The sequence below is a fragment of the Podarcis erhardii genome (genome assembly GCF_964252035.2).
Source record: "Podarcis erhardii genome assembly, chromosome: 13".
Lineage (NCBI taxonomy): Eukaryota > Metazoa > Chordata > Lepidosauria > Squamata > Lacertidae > Podarcis > Podarcis erhardii.
Window position 1 is genome coordinate 44,006,283 of NC_138502.1, and position 25,600 is coordinate 44,031,882.

The 25,600-nt window shown below is 47.5% G+C and overlaps 1 protein-coding gene across 5 annotated transcripts in view; it reads left to right on the top strand.

The window, feature by feature from the left end:
• The window catches only part of ANKRD17 (ankyrin repeat domain 17), a 112,661-nt gene extending 88,170 nt beyond the window's left edge, over positions 1-24,491 (top strand). For 4 of the 5 annotated variants that reach the window (XM_081837538.1, XM_081837541.1, XM_081837537.1 and 1 more), the window contains 10 exons: positions 667-838; positions 3,382-3,829; positions 8,259-8,414; positions 9,743-9,892; positions 11,409-13,060; positions 14,937-15,134; positions 17,939-18,190; positions 20,732-20,910; positions 21,405-21,569; positions 23,907-24,491. In XM_081837538.1, the coding sequence (XP_081693664.1) occupies positions 667-838; positions 3,382-3,829; positions 8,259-8,414; positions 9,743-9,892; positions 11,409-13,060; positions 14,937-15,134; positions 17,939-18,190; positions 20,732-20,910; positions 21,405-21,569; positions 23,907-23,966 (3,432 nt within the window). In that variant the 3' untranslated portion in view covers positions 23,967-24,491. The remainder of the gene's footprint in view (positions 1-666; positions 839-3,381; positions 3,830-8,258; positions 8,415-9,742; positions 9,893-11,408; positions 13,061-14,936; positions 15,135-17,938; positions 18,191-20,731; positions 20,911-21,404; positions 21,570-23,906) is intronic. The other variant, XM_081837540.1, reaches the window with a different exon arrangement.
• Positions 24,492-25,600: the final 1,109 nt, after the last annotated feature.

Genomic DNA, 25,600 nt, shown 5'->3' on the forward strand with positions numbered 1-25,600 from the left:
CCCCTAGAACTATTACACCCTGAAAAGGAAAAGTTGCCAAAATGTTTAATTCGCAGCTGAAATAATCACCCTGAATACACTGTGGGGCCAGAGGTTCAACCTCCTCCATGAGTGGAAAGCCTTTATGTTCAAACTTGAGAGGCTCTTCCAATAGAATCATAGAATCACAGAATTGTAGAGTTGGAAGGGATCACGAGGGTCATCTAGTCCAACCCCCTGCAATGCAGGAATCTTTTGCCCAATGCGGGTCTTGAGAACCCATGACCTTCTGATTAAAAATCTCGTGCTTTACCAGTCGAGCAATCCCAGCTTCTGTGGACTCATTGATAGACAGCTTTCCCACAAAGCTTGATTCAAGGCCATAATATTTCCCCTCTGCTGGCTTCCACTTGGTCTGGATGCAGGATGATCAAATTAGCCACTTCATCTTGGGCCTGTGACAGCGGGCTTGGGAAAGTTTCTCTTCCCACAACCTCAGCCTTCCCACAATGTTGGGAGCTAGTATAGAACTCATGGAAGGCTAGGTATTCTTATAAGTAACCAGCTGAGACTGCTGCACAGCATCCAGTCTCTTCCTAATGCTAAGCTGTACAGCCTTACCTGCCCAAGGTGCAGTTTCCTTTTGGCAGTTTCCTTTCATCGCTGTTGAATGAATTTGACTTGCAGCTACGGGAAGAAAGCAGAAGGCTGGCATTAGCTGCTAAAAGAGAGAAAAGGAAGGAGAAGAGAAGGAAGAAAAAAGAAGAGCAGAGGAGGAAGCTGGAAGAAATAGAGGCAAAAAACAAAGAGAATTTTGAACTGCAAGCTGCTCAAGAAAAGGAAAAACTAAAAGCTGAAGGTAGGTATTTGATTTGTACCCCATGGGCTCAGAGCAGGTGTCAGCAGTTGTCTAAAAAACACAAAAGATGGCTTTTCTTCCATTTTCAGCATCTCTCCTCTGAAACACAACTAAATGTTAAATCTTTAAATCCTGTCAACTTGAATATATTCAATTGGAAATAATTACAAATTATTGAAGAAAATAGGATAGATCAGTGTTAAAATCATGGGATAAAGATAAATGGCAGTCAAGTTACATAGTTTATCTGCTGAAACTGGATTTTTCCTTTCAACCGTCATAATAAGCATTTCACTAGGGGAGGGCTTTTTGTTTGTTGGTTTTGCAAAGGACTACCACTCTTGACAAGGGACGCAGGTGGCGCTGTGGGTTAAACCACAGAGCCTAGGACTTGCCTATCAGAAGGTCGGCGGTTTGAATCCCCACAACGGGGTAAGTTCCCGTTGCTCGGTCCCTGCTCCTGCCAACCTAGCAGTTTGAAAGCACGTCAAAGTGCAAGTAGAGAAATAGGTACCGCTCCGGCGGGAAGGTAAACGGCGTTTCCGTGTGCTGCTCTGGTTCGCCAGTAGCGGCTTAGTCATGCTGGCCACATGACCCAGAAGCTGTACACCGGCTCCCTCGGCCAATAAAGCGAGATGAGCGCCGCAACCCCAGAGTCGGCCACGACTGGACCTAATAGTCAGGGGTCCTTTTACCTTTATCTTTTACCACTCTTGACACGTGCAGTGGCGGAAACATTGCCTTTCATGAGCTTTTGGATAAACCACCTGGGTTGGGATCCAATTACAGTGGTGCCTCGCAAGACGAAATTAATCCGTTCCGTGAGGCTCTTCGTATAGCGGTTTTTTCGTCTTGCGAAGCAAGCCCATTGACAGCTTAGCGGATTAGCGCTATTAGCAGTTTAGCGGCTTTTAGCGGATCAGCTGATAAGCGGCTTAGGGCTTAGGAAAAGGGGGGGGGGAACCCCGCAGGAACTCGCAAGACATTTTCGTCTTGCGAAGCAAGCCCATAGGGAAATTCGTTTTGCGAAGCGCCTCCAAAACGGAAAACCCTTTCGTCTAGCGGGTTTTCCGTCTTGCGAGGCATTCGTCTTGCGGGGCACCACTGTAGCTGCTTAGGTTCACACAAAGAAATTGAGTTCCCATTGGAGCATTTGGCTACCTTGTGAGCAGCTGATCCTCCAAATCATCTGTCTAATTCTGATCGAACCTCTTTCTAAACAGCAGTTTGCCGCAAGGCACTCAAAGTTGTTGCTTGAAGTAAAATAAGTGTGGAGACTCCTTGAACTTGTGGAAGTTGTTTCATGATTCTTTGGATCCTGGTTTTGAAGAGGTTGCATACAAAGGCCAATAGGCAGAACATGATAGGCATTTCTTCACTGTTCAGTCCTAATTATAGTTGGTTCTCAACTTGCATATTAGTATATAAGCATTTATTATAAAAACAAGAGACTCATGGCATAATAAATACACATTTATTATGTCACAGATTTATCAGATGGAAAAAATAATGTCCGGAGTTGCCATAATAAATTTGTGCCATGAGACTTTTTGAGTTGTTGTTGTTTGCTGAAAGCAACTAACATGGCTATGCCTCTGGAAAGTATCCCTTAGAGCAGGCATAGGCAAACTCGGCCCTCCAGATATTTTGGGACTACAACTCCCATCATCCCTGACCACTGGTCCTGTTGGCTGGGGATGATGGGAGTTGTAGTCCCAAAACATCTGGAGGGCTGAGTTTGCCTATGCCTGCCTTAGAGCATATCAAAGTAGGAATCAGCCTTTCTCAATTGTGAATACTTAACTAAAATTGCTTATGTGAATACATTGTGGCTTATTCCAATATGTCATTATCACCCTATGCAAATAATCATTTGTGCCCATGTAAGCATGTTTCTAATGGAGAGTGTTTGGAATCCCCTTATCCCAGGCCATTCAGATATGACCGTCCGCTTTTCCATAGGTTGCTCTAAGAGCTTAATCCTTCCAAACCCTCTTCACGTGGAAAGGCAATAAAGTTATCTTATCGATCAGTCCCTAAACCCAGGTGTTCCAGTTCCCTGGATATTTGTAAATTACAATTGTAAATTAATTTAAACTGCTTTTAGAAATTTTGTGTGTGTGTGTGTGTGTGTGTGTTAGGCCATATGCACTAGGTAAATAGGTTTGAAATATGAAGTAGTATCAGAGGATGTTTGTACTGTATAAGTGACTTGCATTGATCTTGATTTTTTTTTTCTTTTCCTTCTCCTGCGATGAGGCTACATTTTAATATTTTAATGTTCCATTATTTTAATGTTGTATTTTATTTTTGTTTTTAAGTTGTAATCATTCTTCTTGTTTTTATTATTGTTTGTAAGCCGCTCTGAGCCCGGCCTTGGCTGGGGAGGGCGGGGTATAAATAAAAAATTATTATTATTATTATTATTATTATTATTATTATTATTATTATTGATCTTCATGGGCCAGTAGCATAGTAAAAACCTGTTCAGGCAAGATGATTACTGTGGACTTTAGTCAATTCTTCTTCTCGTTCTCAATTAGATGAGCCAGGGATCCTAACAGAACCACCCAGTGCTACCACAACGACCACCATAGGTATATCTGCAACATGGACAACTTTGGCAGGTTCCCATGGCAAAAGAAACAATACTGTCACTACGAGCAGCTCTAAGAGGAAAAGCAGGAGAAACAAAATTGGCCAAGATACTGTTCAGATCATCTTTGATGATCAGCTCCCCATCTCCTATTCTCAACCAGAGAAAATAAATGGCGAATCCAAAAGCAGCAGTACCAGTGAAAGTGGTGATAGTGACAACATGAGGATTTCCAGCTGTAGCGATGAAAGCAGCAATAGTAACAGCAGCCACAAGAGTGACAGTCTTTCTTCCACAGCAGTCACTAATGCTCAGAGCAACAAGAAGCAGCCATCGGTGCTGGTCACTTTCCCAAAAGAAGAGCGAAAAGCAGTTTCTGGGAAATCTTCAGTCAAGTAAGCTACTTTAGCTTTTGCACACACACACAAACAAGTTGTAATCTCATCTCTTGGGATGTTCTCAACGCTTCCATCTTCTCCCCCCAGTGTTACTTCATGGACCAGAACTGTGAAGTTATTATTTACCGTATTTTTCGCTCTATAAGACAAAACTTTTCCCCTCCTAAAAAGTAAGGGGAAATGTGTGTGCGTCTTATGGAGCGAATGCAGGCTACGCTGCTATCCCAGAAGCCAGAACAGCAAGAGGGATTGCTGCACAGCGATCCCTCTCATTGTTCTAGCTTCTGGCTTAGCCCCTCAGTCTCTTCCCCCACCTCCTGGAAAAGCCCCCAAAAGCCGTGCTCCCCTTAAAGAGCCGCGTGGAGCGTGTGTGCGCGTCAGTGATGGGCTGCCCTTCTCCCTCCTCGGGGAAAAGCCCCCAAGAGCCGCACACACGCTCCACGCGGCTCTTTAAAGGGAGCGCTGAGCAGAGCCTGGGATGCATACATCCTCTGCTCAGCGCTCCCGTTAAATAATTTTTTTTTCTTGCATTCCCCCTCTAAAAACTAGGTGCGTCTTATGGCCAGGTGTGTCTTATGGAGTGAAAAATACGGTACTTTTTATTTTGTTGAAAAGTCTCTACTGCCTTTCTACCACTTTGGTACTCAAAGTAGTTTACCAGAATTATTAAGAACAAACCAGAATATCGCATTTTTCGCCCCATAGGACGCACCGGCCCATAGGACGCACCTAGTTTATTTGGGGGGGAAATAAAGGGGGGGGGAATTATTTCCCCCCCCCAGGCGCGGGGCTGGGGTGGGGGATGCCCGAGCTTCCCCAGACCCCAACCCCCAGAACAGGCTGCTATCCGCAAGCCAAGGGAGCCTGGCGGGAAGTCGCCCCGGTCTCCCCAGGCTTGTGGATATCTGTCCCCCGAGCTTGTGGGGCTGGCGGTGGGGAGAAGCGCGGTTCTCCCCAGCGCCAGCCTCCAAACCAGGTCGGGGAACAGCGGGATGGCGGCGCTCCGCCTCCCCGCTGTTCCCCAAGCTTGTGGGGCTGGCGCTGGGGAGAAGCCCATTTCTCCCAGCGCCAGCCTCCAAACCAGGTCGGGGAACAGCGGGAAGGCGCACTGCGCCTCCCTGCTGTCCCCCGAGCTTGTGGGGCCGCCCGATATCTGCACGAAGCCCGGGGTGCGCTATGCAGCACGCCCCAGGCTTCGGGATGCAGGCTGCTAACCGCAAGCCTTGGGAGCCTGATGGGAACTCCTGCCGGGCTCGCAAGGCTTGCAGATAGCTTCCTGAAGCCTGCATTCGCACCATAAGACATACACACATTTCCCCTTCATTTTTGGAGGGGAAAAAGTGCATCCTATAGGGCAAAAAATACGGTATATGATGCCAGTAGAACTGACCGTGAAGCAGCAGATAAAATAGCATAATCAATAGCTGTTTGAGCAGCCAAACTAATTTGGCTTAGTTCTGAGTTGCTTAATTGGAGACCATAGTAACAGAAGACCAAAATCATAGGTGGGAGCTTTTCAAGATCCTATCCCCACAGCAGAATCCCAGAATCACTGCTGAAAATCGGGCTACATTCAAACACTGAAATCAAGAGAGTCCTGTGACAGTTTTCGCATCCTAGACCAGTGTTTCCCAACCTTTTTTGGGCAAAGGCACACTTGTTTCATGAAAAAAATCTCGAGGCACACCACCATTAGAAAATGTTTAAAAAATTAACTCTGTGCCTATATTGACTATATATACAGTGGTGCCCCGCAAGACGAATGCCTCGCAAGACTGAAAACCCGCAAGACGAAAGGGTTTTCCGTTTTTTGAGGCATTTCGCAAGATGAATTTCCCTATGGGCTTGCTTCGCAAGAAGAAAGCCTATAGGGAAATCTCCGGGGACCTCTTTTAAATGCTGGCGGTGGGGAGCAAAGCCTTCCCCCCCCTCCGGCCTTCAGAAGAGGTCCAGGAAGGCCGGTGGGGGCCGAAAGGCTTTGCTCCCCACCGCCAGCATTTTAAAAGCAGTCCGGGATAGCAGGGAAGTGCTTCCCGCTATCCTGGACGGCTTTTGAAGGCAGGCGGGGGGAGCAAAGACTTTTGTTCCCCCGCCCGCCTTCAGAAGAGGTCCAGGACCTCTTCTGAAGGCTGGCGGGGGGTGAAAGTCTTTGCTCCCCCCTGCTTGCCTTCCCGGGAGAGCGGAGAAACGCAGCGTGTTTCTCCGCTGTCCCGGACAGCTTTTGAAGACAGGCAGAGGGGAGCAAAGACTTTCGCCCCCCGCCCGCCTTCAGAAGAGGTCCAGGACCTCTTCTGAAGGCGGGCGGGGGGCAAAAGTCCTTGCTCCCCCCCTGCCTGCCTTCCCGGGAGAGCGGAGAAAAGCAGCGTGTTTCTCCGCTGTCCTGGACGGCTTTTGAAGGCAGGCGGGGGGAGCAAAGACTTTCGCCCCCCGCCCGCCTTCAGAAGAGGTCCAGGACCTCTTCTGAAGGCTGGCGGGGGGCAAAAGTCTTTGCTCCCCCCTGCCTGCCTTCCCGGGAGAGCGTAGAAACGCAGCACGTTTCTCCTCTGTCCCGGACGGCTTTTGAAGGGGGGGAGCAAAGACTTTCCGCTCTCCCGGGAAGGCAGGCACGGGGGAGCAAAGACCTTTGCCCCCCGCCCGCCTTCAGAAGAGGCCCTGGACCTCTTCTGAAGGCGGGCGGGGGGCGAAAGTCTTTGCTCCCCTCTGCCTGCCTTCAAAAGCTGTCCGGGACAGCGGAGAAACACGCTGCGTTTCTCCGCTCTCCCGGGAAGGCAGGCAGGGGGGAGCAAAGACTTTCACCCCCCGCCCGCCTTCAGGACCTCTTCTGAAGGCGGGCGGGGGGCAAAAGTCTTTGTCCCCCCTGCCTGCCTTCCCGGGGGCTTTTAAATCGCCCCGGGACAGCGGAGAAGTCCTCCGCTGTCCCGGGGCGATTTTTAAATGCTGGCGGTGCACTTCTTGCAGCCGGGTCCCAGGCCCAAGCTGGGCGGGCGAAACCCCGACGGATGCCGGCCTGAGGCGCGCCTAACCCTGCCCCGCCGCAGGGTCGAGGCCTAGCCCTCCTCCAACTGCCCTGCTCCCCGTGCCCGTTTCCTCCGAGGTAAGTGGCTCCAGTGGAGCTGCCTCCCGCCGCGCACGGACTGGGCGCCCCGGGAAGGCGCAGCGGCGCCCCGACCGCCCCTCTCCGCCTGCGCTCGCTCCTCAGCCGGGCCAGCGGAGCACCGCCTGCCCAGCGCCCGCCACCCAATTGCGCGTCCTGGCGGCGGGAGGAGGGGGCGGCGTCGGCGCCCGGAGCCTGTGAGCCAAGGCGATGTGGGCCGGGCCGAAGCGCTGCCTCTGCCGTCGTTGCTGCCGCTGCTGCCGCCGCCGCCGCCATAATGCTTGTTTGCTTTCAATGAGTGTGCCCTCCCACGGCACACCAGGCAACGTCTCGCGGCACACTAGTGTGCCGCGGAACACCGGTTGGGAAACACTGTCCTAGACTATGCAAGTGCATGCAGCTTTTCCCCTTTAAGATTTTACTTCTGCCTTCAGATGGCCCATTTCTGCTGATGAAGAGGGAAAGGCCCAATTTTGAGTTAGATTGTGATGAAGGTAGTGTTCAGTTGCATTCCACCGCTTGTGTTTTTACATATGAATGGACTTTGATTATCAGTTGCTAGGTGCATTTCAAGCTAAGGTTTGCATGAAATGCAAGCGGAAAACTTTGTTTCCTTATGTCTTGTTAGTATAGATTGCTGTGGCGCTGTTCTTAGTCTGCCTCATTTCCCCCCCACTGTGAATCTTGGGGTATCGAGATTCATCCTCATTTATCGTATTTTTCGCTCTATAAGACACGCTTTTCCCCTCCTAAAAAGTAAGGAGAAATGTGTGTGCATCTTATGGAGCAAATGCAGGCTGCGCAGCTTTTGCTGAAGCCAGAAGAGCAAGAGGGATAGGTGCGCACCGATCCCTCTTGCTCTCCTGGCTTCACTTTGCTTCGCTGGAGACACGCTGTGCAGCTTTCCCTCTCTGTGCAGCGCCCCTTCAGCGAAGCAGGAGGAGAAACGCAGCCCCTTCCGTTTCTCCTCCCACTTTGCTAGAGAGGCACTGAGCAGAGAAGGAGAGAACATTTTTTTTTTCTTGTTCTCCTCCTCTAAAACTAGGTGCGTCTTATGGTCAGGTGCATCTTATAGAGCGAAAAATACGGTATATCCAGATGTCTTTTATTCTAAACAGGCTTACAAACAAAAGCAAGCAAACAAAAGCCAAGCGTACTTTGTCTATGATTGATCAGTTTACTTTTTAGCATGGTGTTAAATTTAATATTCTAATACTAAAGATGTTATTAAAGGGCTAAACAAGAGTCTCTGCATTTGTCTTTTATGTTTTTCTCATAAGAGTTAAGTTAACAAGCACTCTTTTCTCCTCCCCTTCCCCTTTCCTCTGAAAGGTTGTCAGAAGTTATTAGCGAAGTAACTGGCAATTCCTTATCTACTTGCACAAAACCTTCTCCATCGCCACTGTCTTCTCCTAATGGAAAATTAACCTTAGCTAGCCCTAAGCGTGGTCAGAAAAGGGAGGAAGGATGGAAGGAGGTTGTAAGAAGGTAAGTCCAATTCCGTGATGGTGGTAATTGCCAGTGATTCTCTACCTCACCCACCCACCCACCACTAGTCCCTGCTTTGAATATTTTACTTTAAACCATGCTTTGCATTGCTGGCAAAATTAGTCATGGTATGGCAGTTTCATTCCTTGGTCCTCAAAGTCTGTAACTTCCAAGAGATAGCATTAGAGCCTGTTTTCGGTGCCAGCACATGAGAAGAAGGATATGAATACATTCCCCATGCTAGTGTCTTCCTGTTTCTTTTTCTTTTTCTCTTTCTCCTCTTTCTTCAGCTTTTTGTGTAGACTTGGGACACTTTCACAGCTACAACTGTTAGCAGAGTTCTTCAGTGCTTTGTTTCAGCCAATAATAATAATAATAATAATAATAATAATAATAATAATAATAATAATAATAATAATATATCATTTATACCCCGCCCATCCGGCTGGGTTTCCCCAGCCACTCTGGGCGGCTTCCAACTGAATATTAAAAACAATACAGCATTAGACTTTAAAAACTTCCCTAAAGAGGGCTGCTTTCAGTTGTCTTTTTAAAGTAAAATAGTTGTTTATTGCCTTGACATCTGCTGGGAGGGCGTTCCACAGGGCAGGCGCCACTACCAAAGCTTTCTAACCACAGTCTCCAAAGGCCATGTACAGTGGACCATCCGGATACGAATTAAATTCGTTCCAGGGGTCCGTACTTAATCTGAAAAGTCCGTAACTGGAGATGCTGCTTCTGCGCACACGCATGGCATTATTGAGTGCTTCTGTGCGCATGCGCACAGCAAAACCCGGAAGTATACGCTTCTGGGTTTGCCGTATTCGCAACCTGAAAGTTACGTATCCAGAGTGGTATGTAACTCGAGGGTCCACTGTATTAGCTTTTCTGTCTTTACATTTGAAAGGTAGATGGGCAGGAGAATGTCTCGTAAGAATGCTTTTCTTCTCCACTAAATATCTATAGGGTGAATTCTATTGATGTCTTGCTTGCGCAATGGGACTCCCAGTTTCTCTCTTTCGCCTCCCAGCCCACAGAGCAGATTTGGTGGGGTGCAGGGGACTAAAGGGGAGAGGAGAGAAAGAAGAAGCCCAGTTGCGGAAGCAGACACCTGTCTGTGCTATGTTGGATTGCATCCATAGCCAGCCTTTGAGCCTCTTGGACTTCAGGCATGGCACACATGTTACAAAGCTTACAAGCCGCTGGCGCATCTCATTGCATCCTACATACTTGCTTCCGACCGTTTGCTACCAAACTTTTAAGTTTGATACAAGTGTACTATACTAAATCTGTTCTACCTGATTGCCGTAATTCTCTCTGTCTCTTAGATCAAAGAAGGTTTCTGTTCCATCAACTGTCATTTCCAGAGTAATTGGAAGAGGGGGTTGCAACATCAACGCTATCCGAGAGTTTACTGGCGCGCATATAGACATTGATAAGCAGAAAGACAAAACGGGGGACAGAATCATAACAATAAGGTAAGTTCCTATCCAGGCACTGTTTACCTTAAGTTACTGAATTGGTTTGGAGGACACCATATTTAATTTGCCATTCAGTTTCTGTAGGAAACAGATTTCAAACTAATTTCTGTTAGATGGACATTTATTTATTTATTTTATACAATTTATGCACTGCTTCAATTTATATACTGCTTGATTACTTTTTAAAAAACAAAACACACCAACAACTTCAAAGCGGTAAATATACATGGGACTTGTATGAATCAGAATGTCTCAGTGATTCCTTACCCTCCAGCAGGGTTGGTCCTGTTCAGAACTCTAATAATAATAATAATAATGAATTTTATTTATACCCCGCTCTCCCCAGCCAAGGCTGGGCTCAGGGCGGCTAACAACCAATAATAAAAACAAGTTCAATGAATACAACTTAAAAACAAGATTAAAATACATTAAAACAATTAAAATGCAGCCAGCCATTCATATCCTCTTCCAAGATGCTATAAGTCTGTCAGGCCCATTTATTCTCCCCACCCACTTAGTCTGCTTTTCCCTATTCCACCTGTTTTGTAGCTTCTGGAGGCCACTGAGCATGCTCAATCCTCCTCAAGCTTTTCAATTTTTTTTTTACTCAGATATATGCTGACTCCCCACTTTTGTTTCTCAGAGGCCCCGTTGCAGCTGAAACATTAACATTTTAAAAATGGAATCAGTCCAGTCTGCACCAAACCACCTAATCTTGCTGTCCGAGGGAGCGGTTGTGTATTCAACCATTGCATCATAAAACCATTAAATTTCATTCATGTGAAGGTTTTTACACTTACATGCATTTTTTTAATAATAATAATAATTTTTTATTTATACCCCGCCCTCCCCAGCCAAGACTGGGCTCAGGGTGGCTAACAACCAATGATAAAAACAAGTTGATTAAAATACAATTTAAAAGATTAAGATACAACATTAAAGCATTAGGATGCAGTCTGTTCACAGGAGGAGAAAGGAAGAAGAAAGAGGGGGAGAGAATCAAACTGATTCTAAGCCAAAGGCCAGGTGGAACAACTCTGTCTTACAGGCCCTGCGGAAAGAAATCAGATCCTGCAGGGCCCTGGTCTCATGAGACAGAGCGTTCCACCAGGCCGGAGCCAGTTTTGAAAAGGCCTTGGCTCTGGTTGAGGCTAATCTAACCTCCTTAGGGCCCGGGACCTCTAGGGTGCTGCTATTTATGGGCCTTAAGGTCCTCCGGGGAGCATACCGGGAGAGGCGGTCCCATAGGTACGAAGGTCCTACGCCGTAAAAGGGGAAATATTTCTTAGTAAGCTTATCCACGAATGAAGAAACGATCTTCATGCATTTATTCCCGAAGGATGCATTTAGACCTGAAGGAGAGCTCAAGTCAGTAGAGCAATACTCCTAATCCCAGGGTTGTGGGTTCAACCCCCATGTTGGCCAAGAGATTGCAGGGGTTGGGGTGGACTAGATGCCCCTCGGGGTCCCTTCCAACTCTTCACTTCTATGATTCTCTTCGACTCTCTTACAGGGGAGGCACGGAATCAACAAGACAAGCAACACAGCTCATCAACGCTCTGATCAAGGATCCCGACAAAGAAATCGACGAACTCATTCCAAAGAACCGTTTGAGAAGCTCTGCGGCCTATCCCAAAACAGGGGCTCACACCAGCCCCACGACTACCCACAATTCCGTCACTGGGAGCAAGGTGACCACTGTCGCAATCTCCTCGTCGTCTCAGATGGCCACAGCGCTTTCCGTGCCTGTCCTCCCTTCGGCACCGACGCATAAAGCAGTCAAGAATCCGGTGAATAACGTGCGGCCTGGGTTTCCAGTTTCTCTGCCGCTGGCCTACCCTCCTCCCCAGTTTGCACACGCCTTGCTGGCTGCTCAGACTTTCCAGCAGATCCGTCCGCCAAGGTTACCCATGACCCACTTTGGAGGGACTTTCCCGCCGGCTCAGTCCACCTGGGGTCCTTTCCCCGTTCGGCCTCTCAGCCCCGCAAAAGCTACTAACTCACCTAAGCCTCACACGGTGCCTCGCCATAACAATCAGAACAGCAGCGGTTCTCAGGTGAATTCGGCGGGTTCGTCGGCTCCCAGCCCAACGGCCACCACAAGTCCTGCCGTGTCTGCTGTGCCTGTTCCTTCTGCAAATGGCAGCCCCAGCTCCCCTTCCGTCCGAAGGCAGCTCTTTGTCACCGTGGTCAAGACATCCAGCACCACCACCACCACCATTGCAACCACGGCCAGCAACAACAGCACAACGCCCACCAACGCCACCTACCCTTTTCCTACTGCCAAAGAGCACCACCCTGTGTCGTCCACTTCCTCCCCTTCACCGCCAGCCCAGCCAGCCAGGGTTTCCAGAAGCAGTCCTTCAGAATGTGTCGCGAGTTCTCCCAGCAAAGGGGTGCCCTCCTCAGACCAGGAAGTCAGTAGCCCCCCAGCAGCGGAAGCAGCAAATCTGACCAGCAACAGGCAGGCAAATAGCGGCTCTGCTGGGATTCCGTCAGAGCATCTTGCTCAGCCGCAGACACTCGGGTCTGTTTCCCAGGAAGCAAGGCCACCTCTGCAGCAGCCTCAGGTTCCGTCACAAGATCCGCGAATGGCCGTGCCTCCAAACTTAGTAACTGCGAGTTCCGCTGCCCCGGTAGTTGCGCCTGCTAGTACGCCAGCGAACTACCTCTTGCCTCAGGCATCGGCGGGATCTGCTCAGCCATCTCCGCCAGCTAAAATGGAAAGCCCCGCGATCAGGCTGCCATCCCATGGGGCGAACCCCGTGCACAAGAATTCCGCTCCCGTTCAGAGTTCTTCGGTTGCCGTCCTCAATATCAGCCACATCAAAAGACCCCACAGTGTTCCTTCTTCAGTGCAACTTCCTTCTACCTTAAGTACGCAAAGTGTCTCTCAGAATTCTGTCCACCCGGCAAACAAGCCCATGGCTCCAAATTTCAGCGCTGCTTTGCCGTTTGGGCCCTTCAGCACACTGTTTGAGAACGGCCCTGCCTCTGCTCACGCCTTCTGGGGTGGATCTGTCTTGTCGTCTCAGGCAGCGCCGGAATCCATTCTGTCTGGGAAGTCTTCATTTCTGCCAAACTCGGATCCATTGCACCAGTTAGATACTTCCAAAGCCCCAGGTTTTAGGCCCCCACTTCAGAGACCAGCTCCGAGTCCCTCAGGTGAATATTTCTTTATATTCCGCAAGGATAAAGTGATCTTTGGGTCTGATTGCTCCATCTGTATGTGTGCAGTTGGGCGGGGCGGGGTGGGGATGGGGGTTGCCCCAACATGCATATCTTTACACTTAACCCTTGAGCCTCGTCTGCTGTTTTGCTGTCCATTCATTGTCTTGGTTTCATTGGTAAATTTGGTCACCTCGCTGCTGACTCTAGTCCAGTTATGAACAAGTTAAATAGCACCAGTCCCAATACAGATATTTGGGAGATTTCCATGCTTCCTTTTTCTCTTTCCATTACCAGTTACTAATCCATAGGAAAACCACGATGTTCCAGAATTATTTAGGGGTCCTTGGTAAGGGATTTTGTCAAAAGCTTTTTGAAAATCCAGGTATATAGTGTTGACTGGATCACATCTATTCATATGCTTGTTATCATTCTCAAAGTAAAAGATTGGCATGGTAGAACTTCCCTTTATACCAGGCATGCTGTGATTCTTCCCAGAAAGGCTTGTTGTTCTATAAGCTTCATGATTCTGTGGTTTTTTAAATAATGATTTATTTTCCCCAATTTAACCAAAACAGTTGCTAGGTTAACCGACACAGAATTTTGGATGCCAGCTGGGGCAGGCGACTTGTTTGCAATCTGTCAGTTTCCCCTAGAACTTGCCTTGTCTCTTCTTTTTGATTCAGTTCTTCAGATGCTAGATTTTGATCCGGACATGGGTAATCCCACTGAGGATCATCTACAGCGAAAATAGATGGAGGAGTGAATTGGGAGATTGTACAAGCATTCTTTGCATCTTACAAGAATAGATTCAGGTTGAGCAGTCTCCTATCTATACTCCTCCATGGCCAGAATGCAGTTGCCACATTCCAGGATAGGCCCTTCTCTTGGTTGAAAGACAGGGTGAGCTCTGTAGACCAGAGTAGCCCAGTTTGGTGGGGGGGGGGGAGAAGCCCTGGTCACCTGGAGACCCTTGAGGTTCCCATCTTCTTCTGACTTCCCTGCACCCCCACTTTTTCCTACCCTTTAAAATCATCCCTTCCCTCTCTACACACTTCTGAAGTCAAAGATGCATTTTTATTTTTGTAGGGAATCTGGGATGGAATTCTCAGAGTCAGCTGCTCTGCCCGTAGCTGGCAGACTTGGCATAGAAAATTTATCTCCACTTCTTCTAACTGAGAGTGGGCAGCAAGGGCACATCAGTCCAATGACTTGGCTGCTGAGTGGTTCTCTCTCCTGTAGGCCAGCTGGAAACAGGAGCACCACTTGCTCTGCTGCCCTGCAAACATTATGACAGATGCCTTGATTTTGGCTTGCATAACCTATTTTCTCTAAAACATAGGCAGTTTTTATACTTTATAGAGCAACTCGATACTGGCAAAAGAGGCTTCAGTTTAGAATGAATGGGGGAAACAAATGGAAATGGATGTGAATTAAAAATGAGAACAAAATTATAACCCATTGGTGCTATGCTTCATGAGAGGATAAGGCAGATCTTTTATTTGTTTGAAAGTATGCTGGAGGTGTAATTTCCAAAGAGATGATTTTAAATGTGGGTTACTGAGCATCTTGTCTAATTTCAAATAGAATCACTGATCCATTGAGATATATCTGAATGGTCAAACCGTAAGAATACAGTAATTCTAAGGAAGCACATAGTCTCAGGAATCAGTGCCATAAAATCATAGGCTACAGAAAAACAGTCTGGAACAAATTAGTTTTCCAGGATCCATAGAACAGAATCATAACTATTTTAGTCCGAACTGGAAGCAAACTGTACAAAATGCAAAAGTTAAGTTCCTTCCCTACACCTCCTGCTTTGAATGCTGTTATTTTCCCAGAAAGTACTGACGTTTTGCACATCATTCTATAGGTATTGTCAGTATGGATTCGCCATATGGTTCTGTAACACCACCTTCTGCGCACTTGGGTACCTTTGCCTCGAACCTTTCAAGCAGTCAAGTATATGCACCAGGAACAGCCCTTGGGGGAGCACCGGCAGCTGCTAATTTTAACAGACAGCATTTTTCTCCACTGAACCTATTGCCTCCATGTTCCTCTGCATCAAATGGTAAGCTGTTAAAAAACAACAACCACACTATTTTGTTGCTGTAATATAACTCTGGGTGTTCCAACTTCTGAATTGGATGATGCAGGGAAGAGTGGGATGGTTGCCTTTGTGGGGAGATCTGCTCTGCTTTGTTCTAAGTACTTCTTTCTAATCCATTGCTATGAAGCGCTAATGCTATGTGCCTAATTATAGACCAAAGTCTCATGCACTGTAGCTCAGCTGGTGCTGCAGCAGAAAACCATTACAGTGGTGCCCCGCAAGACGAACGCCTCGCAAGACGGAAAACCCGCTAGACGAAAGGATTTTCCGTTTTGGAGGTGCTTCGCAAAACGAATTTCCCTATGGGCTTGCTTCGCAAGACGAAAATGTCTTGCGAGTTCCCGTGGGTTCCCCCCCCTTCCCCCCCTTTTCCTAAGCCGCTAAGCCGCTTAATAGCTGATCCGCTAAAAGCCGCTAATCCGCTAAGCTGTCAATGGGCTTGCTTCGCAAGACGAAAAAACCGCTAGACGAAGAGCCTCACGGAACGGATTAATTTTGTCTTGCGAGGCACCACTGTATTATTATTATTATTATTATTAATTATTATTATTAAATTTTGTGTATCACCCTTCATCCAAAGATCACAGGGCGGTTCACAAAATAAAAATACAAAATGAGAACACAAAATGCATAATAAGCAAAAAGAGACTAATAACCCCCCCAAAAAAACACATTTAAAAGGCCAAAGAATTTTAATCAGCCAAAATCCTGATTGTACAGAAATGTTTTTGCCTGGTGTCTAAATATATGTAATGAAGGTGCCAGACAAGCCTCCTTGGGGAAAGCATTCCACAAACGGGGAGCCACCATAGAAAAGGCCTGTTCTCATGTTGCCACCCTCCTGACCTCTTGTGAAGAAGGGCCTGAGATGCTCATTGCAGGGTCTGGGTCAGTTGACAACAACAACAACAACAACAACAACAACAACAACAACAACAACAACAACAACATGGCAGATCTGATGTGCAAACCCAGGCTCATGAATTTCTCTCCAAATAAACTTTGAGCAGTAAGTTCTTGGCTTACTACTCCTGATTAGTTTGCAGGAAACAAACTAGAAACATCACAACAAGCCAGACTCTGCCTTGTTTTCAAGCAGCAGGAGTAGAGCAGAGAGAACTTTTTGTCAAGTATGTACAGCACACTGAGCATTCACATTAAACCACAGTTCATTTTTAACTGTGGCTTAATATGACTTGCAAAAAGGACCATTATATCCTAAGTAATCACTTTTTAATATATTGAGTTCTGATAACTCTGACAGTGATTTTTTTGCAGCTGACAAAAATTCATTCCATTGTATATTGATTATAGAAAGCCTGTTATAAAAGGTTTAAACTAATGGCTCAATGTGGCAAACCTCTCATAAGCTTTTTGTAGCTACAGTGGTGCCTCGCAAGACGAAAAGAATCCGTTCCGCGAGTCTCTTCGTCTAGCGGTTTTTTCATCTTGCGAAGCAAGCCCATTGACAGCTTAGCGGATTAGTGCTATTAGCGGTTTAATAATAATAATAATAATAATAATTTATTATTTATACCCCGCCCATCTGGCTGAGTTTCCCCAGCCACTCTGGGCGGCTCCCAATCAGTATTAAAAACAATACAGCATTACATATTAAAAACATCCCTGAACAGGGCTGCCTTAAGATGTCTTCTGAACGTCAGGTAATTCTTTATCTCTTTGACATCTGATGGGAGGGCGTTCCACAGGGCGGGCGCCACTACCGAGAAGGCCCTCTGTCTGGTTCCCTGTAACCTCACTTCTCGCAATGAGGGAACCGCCAGAAGGCCCTCGGCGCTGGATCTCAGTGTCCGGGCTGAACGATGGGGGTGGAGACGCTCCTTCAGGTATACAGGACCGAGGCCGTTTAGGGCTTTAAAGGTCAGCACCAACACTTTGAATTGTGCTCGGAAACGTACTGGGAGCCAATGCAGATCTCTCAGAACCGGTGTTATGTGGTCCCGGCGGCCACTCCCAGTCACCAGTCTAGCTGCCGCATTCTGGATTAATTGCAGTTTCCAGGTCACCTTCAAAGGTAGCCCCACGTAGAGCGCATTGCAGTAGTCCAAGCGTGAGATAACTAGAGCATGCACCACTCTGGCGAGACAGTCCGCGGGGAGGTAGGGTCTTAGCCTGCGTACCAGGTGGAGCTGGTAGACAGCTGCCCTGGACACAGAGTTAATCTGCGCCTCCATGGACAGCTGTGAGTCCAAAATGACTCCCAGGCTGCGCACCTGGTCCTTCAGGGGCACAGTTACCCCATTCAGGACCAGGGAATCCTCCACACCTGCCCGCCTCCTGTCCCCCAAAAACAGTACTTCTGTCTTGTCAGGATTCAACCTCAATCTGTTAGCCGCCATCCAACCTCCAACCGCCTCCAGGCACTCACACATTTTTAGCAGCTTATCGGCTTAGCGGATAAGCGGATAAGCGGCTTAGAAAAAGGGAGGGAAAGGGAAAAAAACCCGCATTTTTTTTTTTTCGCAAGACATTTTCGTCTTGCGAAGCAAGCCCATAGGAAATTCGTTTTGCGAAGCACCTCCAAAACGGAAAACTCTTTCATCTAGCGAGTTTTCCGTCTTGCGAGGCATTCGTCTTGCGGGGCACCACTGTAATGCTGCTTTAACAAGTCATGAAATTTACTGAGCTTGCATTGCTACTTCTGCTGAGACTGGTGTAGAGAGAGTATTTTTGAATGCCGTCATATTGCCTTTAAATACTAGGACGGATGTCTGTAACTCGTTTAAATATTTGTTTTCCTCCAGAACCACCAGCTCAGCCAGTGTCTGCTGGAGTTCGAGCACCATCTCCTACCCCTTCGTCTGTTTCCCTGGGGTCAGAAAAACCCAGCAATGTCTCTCAGGACAGAAAGGTCCCTGTCCCAATTGGAACAGAGCGTTCTGCGCGTATCAGACAAACTGGAACATCTACACCCTCTGTTATAGGGAGCAACTTGGCCACTCCAGTGGGGCACAGTGGTATATGGTCTTTTGAAGGGATAGGAGGAAACCAAGCTGGTATGTATTGCCCCTGAACAGACATACTTGTTTATCATCTTCTGATTTTCTCTTTAAAGGAGAGCTAAGACAATTGATTAGGTAAAAGTACAGGTACCCCTGACCGTTAGGCCCAGTCGTGGACGACTCTGGAGTTGCGGCGCTCATCTTGCTCTATAGGCCGAGGGAGCCGGTGTTTGCAGACAACTTCCAGCATGACTAAGCCTGGCGAACCAGCGTAGCACACAGAAACGCCGTTTGTCTTCCCGCCGGAGCGGTACCTATTTACCGTATTTTTCGCCCTATAGGACGCACTTTTTCCCCTCCAAAAATGAAGGGAAAATGTGTGTGCGTCCTATAGGGCGAATGCAGGCTTTCGCTGAAGCCTGGAGAGCGAGAGGGGTCGGTGTGCACCGACCCCTCTTGCTCTCCAGGCTTCAAGAAGCTATCCCCCCAGCCCGGCAAGCTCTGCTTCCCAACCCAGCCTCTTATCTCCTTTGCAGTTCGATGGGGGGGGGGGGAATGGTGCCGTGTCCTACTTTGGAGTGAGTGTGTGTGGCCAGTGCCAACGAGGAGACCCAAGTTAGGCAGAGGCTTTCCGCGGGGCGGAGGCAGAGAGAGAGAGAGAGACCGAGGAGTGCGCTCCTCCGACAGAGCTCCCGACCCACAAGCAGGCGGCTCCGGCGTCCCCACGAGCGCACACACAAACACGCCCGCGGCCAGAGACGTGTCTGCCCGCACAAGCCTTAGTCAACACCCGCGACGGAGAGAGAGGGAGAAGCAGAACTGCGCCGGTGTGTGTGCCATAAAAAGCGCCCCCCCCCTTCCAGACTTCTTTCTTTTAAAGTTTAAAGAGCACGTTACATAAATCTCCAGGTCAGGTTCTTGTGCTTCTCTAGGGGCCCGAAATTACAGAGAGCTGCAGCTGCTGCTGCTGCTGCTTCCGAGGCAAGGGGTAGTAAGGGAGATGGGGGCGAAAGGAGGTAGGTGACAGATCCATTTCTCCCACTACCGCCACCAGCACGGTGGAACCAAACTGCGTTATGGTTTTAAAACCTTACGTAAATGCCCCCACCCCTGCGTTAGCGGAGGACAACATCTTTAAAGAGGGTGGGGTTGGGGAAAGGGGGATTACTTGCTTCCCCGGACACAGGCGAGTTCTTGCAAAAGAATGGGAGGGGGAGACGAGAGCTCGCACTCCGGTTCCTTAGCCATCGTCTTTACGCAGAGTAGAAGCCACCCAAATCTCTCCCCACGAAGAGCAGCCTTCGAAACGGGCAACCTTAATTTCTCCTTGGGCGGCAAGGATGCAGCGCCTCAAGTTCTCTCCCTCCCCCCCCCCCCGCCGCCCCAACCTTACACAGGCTGAAGTGTTTTCTTCTGTTGCAAATGGACACTGGGGGGGGGGGAGGAACTGAGCCCTGGAAATCGCCGGGGCGAGGCTGGGAGACTTTACAAAATGCAGTTCCAATCTCTTCCTCGCTCGGACAAAGTTTCAGCTTTATTTAGAGGCAGAAGCAGGACAACATCCCAAGTCCAGCCCCGAGGAAGAGGGGGGTAACTCAACCAGTCAGCAACCCCCGCTTCCTTTCGCCCGCCTTTTTGTGTATCTTGTGTTTGTGTGAAGATGGTGGCTCCATCAGGGGCTGCTTCGGCCGCCAGCTTCCTTGCCCTCTTCGCTATATCGGAGGGTTTAAGCCCCCCACCCATCCTCCAACCCTTGTATTGAATGCAAACTCCCCCTACCCTCCCAAAAACTGTGCCTGAGCTTCGCAACATCTGGGGAGGGGAGGATGAGAGGGAGAGAGAAAGGGCGCGTTCATGAGGACTGCAAAGTTGCAAATATGACTCCCCAGTCACCCTCGCCTGATCTGCTGCGAGGAAGCAATGAAAACTGGTGATAGCCCTCCCTCTGGGACCCGTTCTGGGGGCTGGGGACGGGGGAAGCTCGGGCTTCCCCCGCCCCAGCCCCGCGCCTGGGGGGGAATTATTTTTTTCCTTTATCCCCCCCCCCAATCTAGGTACGTCCTATGGGCCGGTGCGTCCTATAGGGCGAAAAATACGGTATCTACTTGCACTGGCGTGCTTTCGAACTGCTAGGTTGGCCGGAGCTGGGACCAAACAACAGGAGCTCACCCCATCGCGGGGATTCAAACGCTGACCTTCCGATCGGCAAGCCCTGGGCTCAGTGGTTTAGACCACAGCGCCACCCGCGTCCTAATTGTCCTAAAAAGACAATTGATTAGGACAACTTAAAATGCAGAAATAACATTCCCACTACAAATGGTAGCCTTGACGAATCTGCATTGCAGCATGGTTCATGAATTGACTTATTTAAAGTTCACAAATGATTTAATCCTGCTTTAAGAACATAATTTCTTTTTAGTCTCACCATGAAGCTGCCACTAAGTATACCTTACCTTTCCGATGACCAATCTGGCTCTGTACTTCGTGTTTAGATGGTTCTGCCAAGTGTTCAGGACGCTAACTGCTACTACCACAACTGAATAATTTAGGTTAAAGTGTGCTACTAACGGGTAATACCCACTTCTTTCTTGCCAGATAAAGTAGATTGGTGTCACAGTGGAATGGGGAACCATATGATTCACAGACCAATGTCTGATCCAGGTGTATTCTCGCAACATCAAACAATGGAGAGAGACAGCACAGGAATTGTAACTCCTTCCGGTACATTCCATCAGCATGTCCCTGCTGGATACATGGACTTCCCTAAAGTTGGGGTAACGATCCAAATGTTACTGTTTTTTTGCTAGAAACTCAGACATAGAAGCTTTCTAATATGCATACCCTGTTTAAAAGCTACATCATACATTGCTTTTTCTATTGGAGCCTGCATTACCTTTGTCATTCCTTTTTAGTAGTTTTTGGTGGGCCTTGTATTATAAACCTCTTTATAGCCAGAGGGTGAGCAAATATCAATTTGCCTGACTGTTCCTAGTTACTTCCTTAAATTGATCAGCAGCAGCTCTAGAGGTTCCTGGGAGCCACATTTGGGCCACCTTGACACACGCAGAACTATTAATTCAAAACGATGCAAACAAAATCATTTCGCAGAGAAGTTGTGAAACAAATTTCTTTGGCAGATTAAGTATGCTGATTTTATAATTGAGATGAAAACGCACACACTTTTTGAAATTTGAGAGGTGAAATGATGTTTATTGTGACTATAGAAATATAAAGCATGTTGAACAACTAGCTTTTTTCCCCCTTACAGGGCATGCCTTTCTCAGTGTATGGGAACGCAATGATTCCTCCTGTCGCACCCATTGCAGATGGTACTGGGGGGCCTATATTCAATGGACCTCATGCTGCTGACCCATCTTGGAACTCACTTATAAAGATGGTTTCAAATTCCACAGAGAATAATGGCCCTCAGACGGTAAGCTCCGGGGTCGTGTAGTCAATGTGCTGATAACTTTCAAACTACAACATTACTACAGTGGTGCCCCGCAAGACGAACGCCTCGCAAGACGGAAAACCCGCTAGACGAAAGGGTTTTCCGTTTTGGAGGCGCTTCGCAAAACGAATTTCCCTATGGGCTTGCTTCGCAAGACGAAATGTCTTGCGAGTTTTTCCGACTCTCCCCCCCCTTTTTTTCTAAGGCGCTAAGCCGCTAAGCCGCTAATAGCGCTAATCCGCTAAGCCGTCAGTGGGCTTGCTTCGCAAGATGAAAAAACCGCTAGACGAAGAGAATCACGGAACGGATTCTTTTCGTCTAGCGAGGCACCACTGTATTCCACCTCCTTTTCCAAGTTAAAAGTGTTGATTGGCTAGGGGGGGTGGGAATAGGTTTAACAGGAGAATTCCTGGATGCCGAGATCCAAGTTAGGGGCAAGTATTCTTTGGTGAAAGAACCCCAGCAGAGATTTAAAATGGCAAAATACCACAAAGTAAAGCGTGGAAATGTAGGCTGTTAGACCTTTAAAATATGCCCTTGTGAGTTCCAAAACTTCCCTTTTCCCCCGGTGTAGGAAAAGACCTCACGTTTGGCAATTTAAAAAATGGGTTTACTTACAAACTCTTCAATTGTCTGTTTCATGTACTTTTCCATACATTAGTCAGAAAAAGATGCACAGGCAGTAAAACTTGGTCAAGTTCCAAAGTGAAGGAAGTTCCTAAATTATTGGTATAGGAACTCAAGAGAGGCTTGTTGGAGCCATGTGGCTGGAGGCTCAGAGCTCCTCAGAGTTCACATGTAGACAGAAGGGGAACAATAGGCTTGACTACCTTCCTCCCAAGGTGAGGAGTAGTGACCTAGCTATGCCTGGCAGAACAGCTTACTCTATGGCATTAACCCCTTCATGCATTAATTAAGCTTAAGCCTGTTGGTTGAAGTGAGACTGACTATTCCACATATGTCTGACCATTACCCTGCCACATATTTAGTTGGCCCAATACCCAACATGGCATTTTTAATTCCATAACAGATGTGTAACCCTAGTGCTGAGTTGTGGATGAGTTTTTTGAGCAGAGGCGGCATTTAAATTGCCACCTGTCTCTGCAGTCAGAGGCAATATGCTTAATACTGGTTGCTGGGAATCACAAGTTGGGAACGTGCTGTTGCCCCCAGGTCCTGCTTGCAGAGTTCCCTTTGGTATCTGTTTAACCACTGTGAGAACAAAATGCTAGACTTAGATTGTTTGAGTTGGCGGCGCTCTTCATGTGTTATCACTGCACTGGCACCCTGGTGCATTAAAGCAATTCAGTTTTGTGCTGTTTACTAATCTGATCACGGTAACAGCCGAGTTCCCGTGGAATTTTGGCCTCTCTTTTTTTGCAGAAATTGATGTTGAAGAAGAAAAGAACGGAAAGGCAGAAACATGGAGTTTTGCAGGACAGCGAAGCCCCATCATCTAAGTCCTAGCGTTCCACACTCCTTTTTGCTTTACAAGCCTTTAGCCAGCACATTCCCTAAGTTGTTACACATTTTACGTCCCCCTTTTGCTTTTGCAATGAAAGAAGTGATAAGTGCATGTGACATAGTGGCGGCAATGTTCTTGTCAGATGCTGGTGTGGTTGCTCGAGAGCAAACAGGCAAAACTCCGACCTGTCTTTTCCAGGCTTTATTCTTAGTGCAAACTATTTACAGTGAAGAGCGTCGCAAGTTCATGTCTGGCTCAGTCGCTAGCAGAATCTGGGAGTGGTCTGTCTTTGTACCTCCCCCAGCTTGACCCCCAACCTTCTCCTCCCCTCCCTGCGACGAAACCTACTGCTCAGAGTGGGCACTGCCAAAGGGGTACTTCTCTCTTCTCTGGCTTGCTCAGGGTTGGTATTGAGGCTCTCCTTAGCATCCCCTGGTCCCACCACCTCCTCCCCACCAGAGGTGGGTCTTTCCTCCTCGCGGAGGAGGAACTGCTTCGCAAGACTTTCGGAGGCTCCCTATAACACAACTGCCCTTCCACCTCTCGCCTCTGAACTGATGGCAGTTCCCTGACAGTTATTATAATCGTCATGACTACTACTGCTGTTAGTACGGCTGCTGCTTTATATTCAAACCAAATGCCGAAATAGGCTTCTGAGCAGTTTACAAGTGTAGTTGTACGCACGCTAAGATTATTTCACACATGGTTAAAAATAAAAGTAAATTGAGATACGTACAGTAGTTTGTCCTTAAAATACAGAGCCAGGCAGTATAAAACCCTATTGCAATCCATTTTTATACCTGTATGAAACAGCTGGTTCTGCATAGATTAACCCCGCTTCTCCTCTTCTTCAGGTATGGACTGGAACGTGGACACCCCATATGAACAGTGTGCATATGAACCAGCTGGGTTGAGCGGGGGAGGTCTCTTCGGATCGCCCGGAGATTTCCTTTCGGCTTGGAGGAGAATGCAAATGGCAGCACCGTTTTCCTCGTCTCTCAGATCATTCTTCTGATAGGTTGGACTGATGTAGGCTTTTGCAGAGGAGCGTACTAACTGACCCTTTTCTGTGAACATTGTGACTGCTCATTCCCTGCCGTCATATGGTTCCACTTAGCCTCTCTTAGTTTCATTTTTCTTTCCCCTTTGATTATTATTAATTTTTGGGACATAACTTTCTGTTGAAGCTGTTCTTTGGCTGGTTGGTTTTTAGTACTGTAAGCTGCTTCTGGGCATACACAGAAATTTAGCAAAATTATGTAAACTTGATCCCGAAGTTTTAGAATGGCAAATAAATGTACAATTGTTTACATAACAGAAATGGCTACGCAGAAAGTAAATTTTTTCAGTATGTCAGGCTCTACTTAATGTGACAGATGTATCTACATATACAGCAGTCTGGATGTTTCCTTCATACATTAAACTATTAATAAGCATAACTTTTTTTCTACTTGTGTAATTTTAAATACAGTATAAAATTGGGCATTATTTGTGGGGTGCCCCACAGTTTTATACTACAGAATTTGACATCGATTCAGTATTGTTTTGTTTAATTTTGTAAGAGAAATATGAGAAATTAGTTCCCCTGCTCCTTTACAGACACTGAGCAACACAACACACAAACACAAATCTCTCATCTCAACTACTGTTAGGCGCTTTCTAAGCTATTTTTTTTTCTTTCGTCAATAAGCTTTGCTGTTCTTTTAAGTGATTTTTCAGCTCTGCAGAGATCTCTTCTAACTGATCTCCTCCAAAGGTGGGTTTATAAAGCCTGGTGAAGGATGCCGTAAGGTGTGTTTGAGCAAAGTCCTCCACTGCTTTCTCTTGTCATCCATCGTTGTTGCCATATGTCCTTTTACAGATAGCTCCCCCTGAAGGAGGAGGTGCATAGATGGGTGTGCTCCTTGATCCCATTGCTGTCACTCGAGGCCCAAGTGGTCAACTGCAGCCTGGTGTAGCCTGACCCCAGTGGTCCATGCTTTGATAACACAGGCTGGATTACTGCATAATGTATTATGTGTGGGAATGGCCTGCAAACTGTGCAGAAGCCACGTCAGCTGGGAAGGAACTATATAAGCTGCCTATGTGCTAGCAAGCCCAATTCAAGGTACTGGTGGTTACCTAAACCACTCAGAGCCCAGATTTCAGAACAAGCGTCTCTTTCCATATCAACTTTCCTGTGTATTCAGATTGTCAGAGGAGAGGCCCTTCACTGTGTTCCATCTATAGGAGGACGACACTATGCATGCACAAAAGAGAGGGCCTTCTCGGTGGTGGCACCCCGACTTTGAAATTCTCCTGCAAGGGGTGGTAGCACCGACACAGTATTCTTTTTGGCAACACGTTCAAACAATTCTGTTTGCCCAGGCATTTAAAATGCTTGCTTTCAGCTGGCTGAATAGTTCTTTTCCTCTCAATTATGTTGCTTTTCCCATTAATTTATGTCTTAATATTGCGTTGTGAATTTTAAATTCTTATGCGTCCTGCCCCTGAAATCTGTTTTGGATTCAAGTGAGTTTCCTTAATTCTTTAAATAAATACAGTGAAG